General features: G+C 40.0%; 1 protein-coding gene across 1 annotated transcript in view; it reads left to right on the top strand.

Moving 5' to 3' along the window:
- Positions 1 to 10,357, top strand: part of LOC111872451 (activator of 90 kDa heat shock protein ATPase homolog 1) — a gene marked incomplete in the record, with an annotated part of 156,594 nt that overhangs the window by 137,963 nt on the left and 8,274 nt on the right. Inside the window, 4 exon segments of the mRNA XM_033754702.1 lie at positions 1,725 to 1,838; positions 4,347 to 4,426; positions 6,634 to 6,830; positions 7,871 to 7,991. Coding sequence (XP_033610593.1) covers positions 1,759 to 1,838; positions 4,347 to 4,426; positions 6,634 to 6,830; positions 7,871 to 7,991 — 478 coding nt within the window.

Raw genomic sequence — 10,357 nt, 5'->3', positions numbered from 1 at the left:
GTCCAGTTTACCCGGTCAAATGCCTTCTGCCAGTCTATGAAGCAAACACACAGTTCTTCATCTATCTCCAAAGTTCGTTCCGCTATAATTCTCATCATCCCAATTGCATCCCTGGTTCCTTTTCCTCTTCTAAATCCAAACTGATCTTCTCCAAGCATATCCTCTATTTTCCTTTCAATTCTTCTTTTAAGTATCTTTGCTATTATCTTTGCTGTGTGTGCAATAAGGCTTATTGTGCGATGGTCGCTGCATTTAACACCTGATAATGACCAGAAAAAGATGGAAGCATCCAGTGAAGTTTCTGGAATAAGGGTACGGTGTATTGTAATTGCTTTGTGAGATGGTTAAAAAAAATATGTATACTTGTTAAATTCTTGAAAAGAAGTCGGCTCCTTAGAATTATGTTGTTTTACACGTATATTATGTTATGTTTCCGTCCAGTTGTCGTATGCGTCAACTGTATCCGTCGGCACCTACTTTGGTTAATCAGTAGCCATCGGTTTCGTGGTCATTAATTTTGGACTTTGCGTTGTCGTAATCTTTGTTTTCGCATTGTTTTGTAGTGAGCTTTCTTGTGGGTGTGTGTGTGTGTGTCCAAATTGTTTTCTAGTAAACATTCCTTTCAACATCTGGGTCATTTTGTCAGTAACAGTCTTTTCTTAGCGTCAGTGTTGCTTTTCTTATCTGCGTCGTTTATACCTCCGTTCTGCCTCGTGCGGAGTCGGATATTTCAGCTACGGAATGTAATGCAGACAAAATTTACAAGATGGCAGTAACTGCGTGCACAATGTCTGACATCTCTTAGTGGTATATTGGAACTAATAAATGCAGTTGATTCCCTGTTCTATTTTTCCAAAGAGGATGAAACTCATCATACAAACTCTAGCATAAAATGTTTGTTTGTGCATATTTAAAACCTAAAAATGCGGAAACAGCAGAGTTGATCGAAACCACTTGAATTATGAATATAATTTTACGTAAATTAAACCGACGATGGTGAGCGTGTTACAACTTCCATTTCGTCACTTCCGTTTTCAGAATACTGTTCGTCTTGAACGGTCTTGAATTCGATGATGGTGTAGAAGGTCTGAAAGGTCTAAAACTTCTAGAACGGTCTAGAAATTTCGAAGCGCTTTTTAGTAACATATCGTTCAGTGTTAGGTCGTCAGGTTGTGTGTAGTGTTTGTGTCTCTGTTGGGTGAAGTAGAAGGCACGTAAAATTATTCATTCGATTTTACTTTTTTTGAAGGTATTAATTATTATGACACAGTTAACACTATATTGGGAATTTTAAACGGCCTAGAGTGAGAAGGTACGAATTGAATTGCAAACAGCACTTTTCGGCCCGCGAATTCTTCTCCATAAATTTCCCGGTTGCAGGTATTGAAATCGAGTTTAACCATGCAGTATAGCGTTAAACTAAATTCTTCTGTAGTAGGTAACCGCACGAAGTATTGTTCACCTTCTTTCTCCAAATATTCTGCATTTGACATTTTCACGAATTTGATTTGATGTGTTGTAATATTAACCGAAACAGTCGGTTATATTGGTGTTTTAAGCAATTTTGTTATTGACATGTATACATGTACTACATGTATACTAAGCTGTATATCATAAGATGTATACTAAGTTGTATATCATCACACTGAGGTAACTTAAATCTCACATCCAAACATAATATTGTTTTGCACATTACAAGAGAATATCTCGCTTTTTTCTTTCAGATAATCAGGTGTATTTGTATAAACTAGTGTCAGAATGGCAAAGTGGGGAGAAGGTGACCCTAGATGGATTGTGGAAGAGCGGCCTGATGCTACGAATGTTAACAATTGGCACTGGTAAAGATGTTTTTATTTTGGCATACATCAATAAATCTTAACTTTGATGTTTACTTAAAGACACGTTTAATTTTAGCATATTTTGTTCACCACTTTCATTGTGAACATGTCTGTTTTTATTATTTTCATACATTTTTACACATTTCCATATTTTAATCTTCCTTATTACAGGAAGATTAAAATTATTACATATTTGGACCGAAGAGAGTTGAAGTGAGAGGAGGTTGGAGAAAACTGCATAATGAGGAGCTTCATAACTTGTACTCTTTTCCAAGTATAATTAGAATGATCAAGTCAAGGAGGATGAGATAGGCAGGTCATGTAGCATGAATGGGGTACACGAGGAATGTGTATAGGATATTGTTGGGAAAGCCAGAAGGAAAGAGACCACAGGGAAGACCAAGGCGTAGGTGGGTGGACAATATTAGAATGCATCTTAGAGAGATAGGATGGAATGGTATGGATTGGATAGATCTGGCTCAGGATAGGGACCAGTGGAGGGCTCTTGTGAACACGGTAATGAACCTTCGGGTTCCATAAAATGCTGGGAAATTCTTGAGTAGCTGCAGAATTTGTGGCTCCTCCAGAAGGGCTCAGTTCCATGAGTAAGTAAGTAAGTAAATAAGTAATCTTCCTTATTACAGTAAGAGAGGAACAGTGTTATTGCTCTAAAACTGAATCTTTGTAGCAAGATTGTGGTCTGGGATGTATGCGATGTAGATTTTTTTGGGGAGGGGGGAGACATACTGCCTTCATCTTCAGGGTAGAAGAGTGATATTTGCTGGTTGGTTATAGTCATTCAGCATATTTACCCTTAATGGGTGATTCAAGTAACTCCAAATTTCATCGTCATGTTGTTCGCAATATTATCACTGTTAGCCTTAGGAGTTCAGTTATGAAAACTGACTGTAAAGTTTCCCTCCATCAACAGATCCATAGGAGTAAGCATTTGGTTTTGTTTTTAAAGGACCCAATATGGTTAGTCTTTGGGTTTTGTTTTAATAAATGTACAGGGGATGGGCAAAAATATGGGAACACCTTGTGAAATGCATGCCTGAATTGAAGTGGTTATTTTAGCGACTTTTGTAGGTGACGCTGTCATATTTGCCCGATACCACTACCTGTACAACCTCCGCAATACGTTGCAAGCTTCATTTGTTGTCGAGACAGTGTTCTGTGCAGTTTCTAGTGCATCGTGTCAGAGCTAACAGAATTTGAACGCAGGCAAATTGTTCAGGCCCATATGGTGGGTGCTTCCATAACCAAGGTAGCTGATTTTTTTTGTGTTTCACAAGGCACAGTATCCAAGATTATGGCCGCATACAGGAGGACTGGAAAAAACCACATCCAATAAACACCCACGTGGATGGAAATGTGTGTTGAGTGATCGAGACAGAAAAACATTGTGTAGGATTGTGATGAAAAATAAGAAGACTACAGCTGCAAAAGTGACTGCTGAACTGAATGTCACGCTCACAAACCCTGTCAGCACCAAAACAGTATGAAGGGAACTCCACAAGCAGGGTATTTCTGGACGAGCTGCAATTCCAAGGCCACTCATCAGTGATCAAAATGCCACTAAGAGGGGAGTGTGGTGCCGAAGTCATAAAACCTGGACTATAGAACAATGGAAGAAGGTCATTTGGTCGGGTGAGTCCACCTTCACATTGTTTCCGACTTCTGGCCGAGTTTACGTCTGGAGAACAGCATCCCAAGTTTATGATCCAGATTGTTTGCTGCCAAGAGTGAAACATGGCATGGGTGCGATCATGGTATGGGCAGCCATATCGTGGTATTCTGTCAGATCCATCATTACCCTGCAAGGTCATGTCATTTCCAATGACTGTGTGACCATTTTGGGCGACCAGGTCCATCCCATGCTGCAAACTTTGTTCCCCAGTAGTGATGCCATTTACCAAGATGACAGTGCCCGTGTTCACCCAGCTCACATCGTCCAGGACTGATTTTCTGAGCACTAAGATGAAGTGTCACATCTGCCATGGCCCCCACAATCGCCAGATATCAATATTATTGAGCCTTTGTGGTCTGTTTTGGAGAGCAATTTACGTATGTGCCATCCACCTCCATCATCATTAACAGAACTTGTCAATGTTTTGCAGGAAGAATGGTACAAGATTCCCTTGCAAATCACACAGGACCTCTATTTATCCATTCCAAGGAGACTGCAAGCAGTTCTGCAAGCCAGAGGTTGTCCTACACCATATTGGTCATGGTAATGTGTTTTTTGTTGGGTGTTTCCATATTTTTGTCCATCCCCTGTGGGTGGCAGCACCAACATGGTGGACAACATTGTGTCACATGTTAGTGTGTAAGTACCGCATTCTGATGCTTACCCATCTATCGTGGAGATGGAGGCAGGATGTTCCTGTGAAATGCCAGTGCCTGTCCATCAAACTGCTTGGCATCACGTCCCAGAAGATGGCAGTTGTCATGCTCACTGCCACGAGGACTCATCTCAATTACAGTGATTTTCTTGTTATGTATTAGGACTGAAAAAAATGCTTGTGGATGGTCCATGGAGAAACTGAAGGATCTGCTGAACAATTTACGAATTGAAAATGATATTGGTAAGTATTTTGTATTCTTTTTTGTACATGTTTATCCATAGTGAAGTTGGTATCATGACTGGCTAAGGGCTGGATGGCTGAGTGGTCGGCGTTTGAGTCCCAGTAGGGGCAGGAATTTTCTCCTTTCCACATTGTCCAGACCCATTCCGGGGTCCACCCAACCCCCCATCCAATGGGTACTGCGGGGCTTTCTCCCCAGGAGTAAAGCAGCCGGGGTGTGAAGCTGACCACTCACCTCCAGCTAGTGCCAAGGTCAAAATATGGATCTGCTCTTCCATATGCCTTCATGATATAGTGCTTAATTAAGCACAGGGACAACTTTACCTTTACCTTTACAGTATGGTGTCCATTTGTATTTGTGTCAGGGTTTGTGTATATAAATGAAGGCCATCCAGACGTCATGTAGGGGGACTAGAATGAAGATCACAGTCTTTGAGACTGTGATGCCATGTAGTCTGGTAGGTACAAACATTTCAGAGGAATCTGCTGCAAATACCTTTGGGTAGAAGAGTCAGTTTGATGCTGTGTAGCATAGTACGTAGATATCAGTGTTCCAGAGGAACCTTTTCTGTTGTAGAGACGGAAGCAGCAGGCTCCTGTAAAATATTAGTAAATATCTACAAGACTACAAAGCTTCACAACGCAGAGGACTGTATTTTTTATGGTTGTCACAGCTGTGAGAATATCACAGGAATAGGGATTTTAGATTTCTGGGTGCTATGGGGTTGGCAGCCATATTCAGATTTGGGAGTAACAGTTTATTGTCTAGGAAATGGCAATTGTATGTCTCCAAGTTCAGAACGGCTTCAAGGGCAGTGGTGTTGGTACTGAAGAAATCAGTACAGAGACATGGCACATGCCTTACCACATGCAATTGACATTGACCATATGAACTAGGGAACAAAATTGATTGTTGATCAGTAGACCATTGTTGGTTACTGAATACCAGATAATAAAGAAAGCCTTCCAACTGGTAATGCTGGTTTCAACAAAACTCGCATTTGCATTTGGGCCTGTAGTGCATATACCATTATTTCTCTGAAACACAGCCTATGTCCCCCCCCCCAGGAAGATTAGTGTTGTAATTTATTGAAATTTAATCAAAATCATTAGGGTCATTTTCTTTTCTGGGGTCTGTGTGAAAGGTACATATTTTTGGAGCTAGAATGCTTGCAGTCACTAGGCGCTGATCTATGATGTATAAGCTCTTAAATACCAAATGTGTGAGGAATCTGTGCACATGTTAAGGCTCTTCTGAGACACACTTCCATACACAAGAGACTGCATTCCAAGAACCACTCTCATATTGATGGGAGTGTATAATGTGTATGTCAGAATCTTGAGAGATCAGTTTTTGTACCATCACAGTACCCCCCCCCCCCCNGAAGATTCCTGGTACTCGTTTCTTTTAGAGACTGAGTTGACCTCAGGACCACAGTGCAGCTGGAAGGATTAGGTAAACTGAAAAGTCTGATGACCTTATCATGAATTGAACCCGTGACTGTCCAGCTTGTGGCATAGTGCTTCAACCAATTATGCTACTGTGTGGTGGAAGGTACCTCATACAAATCTTGTCTGGGATACTGGCTGACCTGACAGGGTGTTCACAGTTTTTCTCAGTTCCCCCAGACACATCAGGCCACAATTGCTCCCTTCTAAATCTTTTCAAATTAATCAGTTCATCATTCATACTGCCACTTGCCACTATAAAGTCTAGATATTGACAATGTCATGAAGTGAACCACAGATTAAAAGTAATGTAACCATATCCCCACCCCACCCACTCTAACTCCAGAGATGGAATCAGCATGTTTTTCTGAGTGTGTGTATCCCTACACACAACACAGAGGGCCACCACTTGAACACTTCAGAACCTCTGTGAGTTGCTGTGAGAAACCTAAGTTCTTTTAAGATTTGAGGTTTTCACGGCGGTGACTATGAAGAAAGCAGTCTTTTGGGATGTGGCACCATGTAGATGTGGTGTTAACCGACTTTTGGAGGAACGTAACGCCTCCATCTTCAGGGTAGAAGAGCAGACTGCTTGTACTGGTTCTCATGGTTTCTTCGCTAGCAGATTTTCTTATTTTTCCTTCTATCCTGAAGATGGAGGCGTTACGTTCCTCCGAAACGTCGGTTAACACCACATCTACATGGTGCCACATCCCAGAAGAGTGCTTTCTTAAACCTAAGTTCTTGCTTGTTTTCAGCAAAGTGTAGGATTACAGAAGTGCAGAAGTGCGAAGGAGAAGCCGTAGCGAACAATCGTAAAGGGAAGTTAATATTTTTCTATGAATGGGACATTGTACTTAAGTGGACAGGCAAGTTAAGAGGTGGAGAGCAGGAAGCTGAAGGGACAGTAAATATCCCCAACCTTAGCGAAGAAAATGACATCTCAGAAGTTGATGTAAGTCTCCACTTGTTTATTGTATTTACTGATTGTTCTAGTAGACATTCTGTAATATAGCATCATGGTATTTTCAAGATTACAGTCTTCTGGAGATGCCATATACTTTGGTGTATGAGTTCAGTTGTTTTGGAGAAACTTACTGCTGCCGTGTTCAGGATATAACTGCTGCCAAACTATGTGGCAACACATTCCAAGAAACTGTAATATTAATATTCACCACAGAGAGAACCATGAATGTCATGTAGTTGCATATATTCATTACAGATGCCTGCAACGTGGACTGATCAATATAAAATTAATTAATCACAACAGAAACTGTTTGAATGTAATACAGAATTTAATATGAGTCATTTTTACATGCATCTCTCAAGTACTGCCATGTCATATGCATATGGGCTGCTCCATTTTGAGAGTGAGGGCAGATTTAACCCTTAAGAAATAAGCCTTCATTTCGTCAGTAAACCATTTCCCTCAAGTAGATATGCGCAGTGAATGATGAAAGTGACTGTTTTTGGACAGATGTTTTGCATATGCTGCAGGGGTTGAACAGTGTTTGAGCTGTGTTATGTCCTTATGCATTTTGCTTTTGTAATATTTGTCATCTGGTTTCCTTTTGGTGTGTTCACAACAGAAAAGTTGCAGAGGGCTCATATTAACTTTGCCATGTCTGGCCACACATCTGCATGTACCCTCTTGAGAAGAACCACACTAATTTTCAATAAACTTGATATTGTGGATTTTTTTTACTAAAATTTTTCATCACTTTTAAGCTTAATTTAAAATCAGACAATAGTAACCTTACATAAAACACCATGTTAAATGTAATTCGCTAAATATGTATTGGAGCAAAAAGATGATTTGTAGAAATGTGGGAAGAAATGAAAAGCATACATTATGTCCAGTGCACTTTTTCTGTAAGTCATACATTTAAGATAATTAAAAAGGGGGTATTCTTATGCTGACTAGATGCAAAGACGGAATGAACTCTATGGCAGAATTGTTACGCTGTGCATACACTTCCTACTTTTTTCTTACAGGTGGTGGTTACTGTCAACAATTCAAATCCTGAAGCTGATAAACTGAAGGAGTTTTTAGCTAAGGATGGAAAGAAAGTAATTAGGGAACAGTTGAAAAAATATATAGTTGCTCTTAAAGAAGGTAGGGGATGTTTGCTAGTCATTGAAATTAATTTTTAAATTGAAATATTTTCTGTTTACATGATAACATTTTTAACATTGCATTTACTGTTCTGGAATAAAACTGGCTTTCATTCATGATTTAATTTCTGCATCTGCTCTAGCATGTAACTGGAACCTTTGAGGCTGTAAATGGTGCATTATATTTGTACATAATTTTTGTCTTACATGTCTGAAGTACATTTAGGAGTGGGGATAGCTCAGTATGACAACAGGCTGTGGGCTGGAGAGACTGGGTTTGACTTCTAGCAGGGCAAGATTTTTCTTTTCTTCACAGCTTCCTGACCGACTCTGGGGCCCACCCAGCCTTCTTTCTAGTGGGTACTGCGGTTTAAGTAGCAGGGGCATGCAGGTGACCACTCACCTCCATCTAGTGCTGAGGTCAAGAAAGGTTGAGCTATACCTCCACTCTCCCGTATGTCTTCATTGCATAGTGCTTAACTAATTGAGCACAGGGACAACTTCACCTTTTACCTTTATTTGAAGTGCATTTTATTCCAATGTTCATTATAATAGAGAAGGTTTTGAAATGTAATTTAGTCTTACTGACTGAGCTACATCTGTATTTAAATTTATATGTAATGAATGTGTTCATGTTGGTCACTGAAATTCCAGTTCAAGTTTTCTCCAGGGTGTAATGGATTCGGGCACTAACTGATGGGAACCTTAAATGAGGTATTTCACACTTTATAATTTCGTGTATGACTTGCATCAGTATCTTCTTATATCTTTATAGTGGGATATAGAAAATAAAACCGAGTATTAACACCTTAATATCGGTTTTATGATCAATCATTCGTTGTGTTGATGTCTCCTAAAAATACCTTTATAACTGGGGTTGGCACCACAGAAATTCACATCAATTTAAAGCACTCTGATGATAGTATAATACACTCTGATGAACTTGTCCATTATCTAATATTGTGAAGATTGTTTTGCTAACCGGGTCAGTTTTCCATCTTAAGGAAGACGGTATGGAGGCCATAACTTAGCTGGGTCCATTAGAGTTAATCCCTATTACTGGGCAACTGAGGATAGAAACACATCCAATTTCCAAAACTTTGCAGTCGATTTGGAATACAGGCTGATTCACACAGTCCAGAAAACCCAATAATAGAAAAATACAAATTTAACATTGGGTAAGAGTAAACATGGAATCAGGGACCCACTACGTGGGGATATCTCTGTATATTCCCCTCTCTTTCTAGTATCATTTTAATTTTGTATGACTTAAGTGGCAAAAAGTCTCTGGTCTCTTCCATTTCCTATAATCTTTTCTCTTCAATTTTTTTTTGCCAGTTCTTTCCTTCTTAATGTTTTCTAATGTGTGGTTAAACCATCTTGCTCTGGGTCATACCATAGGTCTTTTTGCTGCTTTAGATTTTATTTCTAATGCCCTTTTTAGTATTCCATGATCCATCCATTCTTATTGCATGGTCATATTTGTTCCTAAAGTGAACTGTGAGAAATCATCAGTGTGAAAAATTCCACATGTAATGTAACATAAGTTGCTGTAAAGAAGAATACATATGTATGTTCAATAATATCTGCTTAATGAAATACATATTAACCCCTTTGCGTCATTTTTATTCCAAATGTCACCCTTGCTGACTTCAAATTAATTTGTCCAAAAATATAAAGGAAAGTAGTCTTGTTCTGAACATGAACTAATAGAAAAGAGATCAGAGGGTTCAAGGCGCAAAGATACGAGACTTTGCACATGAATCTAATGTGTCACTAAATTCATAAGGTGGTGGATTGGATTAAAATTAACATGTTGGAAGGTTGCTAGAGAGGACATGAAGGGGTTAATATTCTTCTCATAGCGATAGAATTGATTATATTTGAACATAGTGTGACATGTTGACCCCTACCTCCCCAGCGGTACGTGGCGGTAATGTAACGCTCGCGTTACTACGGTAATAGGCGAGTTCCCGCCCCACCACTCCCCTCCGCGGTGACGTCACCGAGGGATATCGCGGTCGCTAGGCAACGCGAGTCAACAGCGGCGACATTACGGTAGTAACAGCGGTTACCCCCGCTAGCGTTACATAGCAACACAGCGCCAGGCAACAAGGTTGCCTATTACATGGCCGTATTGTCCGATCGAGGTTACATAAGGAGCAGCGAAGGCTATTCACAGTCAGTTGTACTGAGTCAGTCAGCGAGTCCTGGACCTATCGTCGAGTTAGCCAGCAACCAGTCAGTTGTATTGTGGCATTTGGAGTGTACTAATTGTGATACTGCAGATAGCAGTAACCGTAAATCTGTAATTTGGGTGATTGTAAGTGCGAATGTGAAATAAAATTCGCTACATCGAATACATCG

This window comes from Cryptotermes secundus, unplaced genomic scaffold, assembly GCF_002891405.2.
Source record: "Cryptotermes secundus unplaced genomic scaffold, Csec_1.0 scaffold505, whole genome shotgun sequence".
In the NCBI taxonomy this organism is placed as follows: domain Eukaryota; kingdom Metazoa; phylum Arthropoda; class Insecta; order Blattodea; family Kalotermitidae; genus Cryptotermes; species Cryptotermes secundus.
This window is presented reverse-complemented; position numbering and strand designations above follow the sequence as displayed.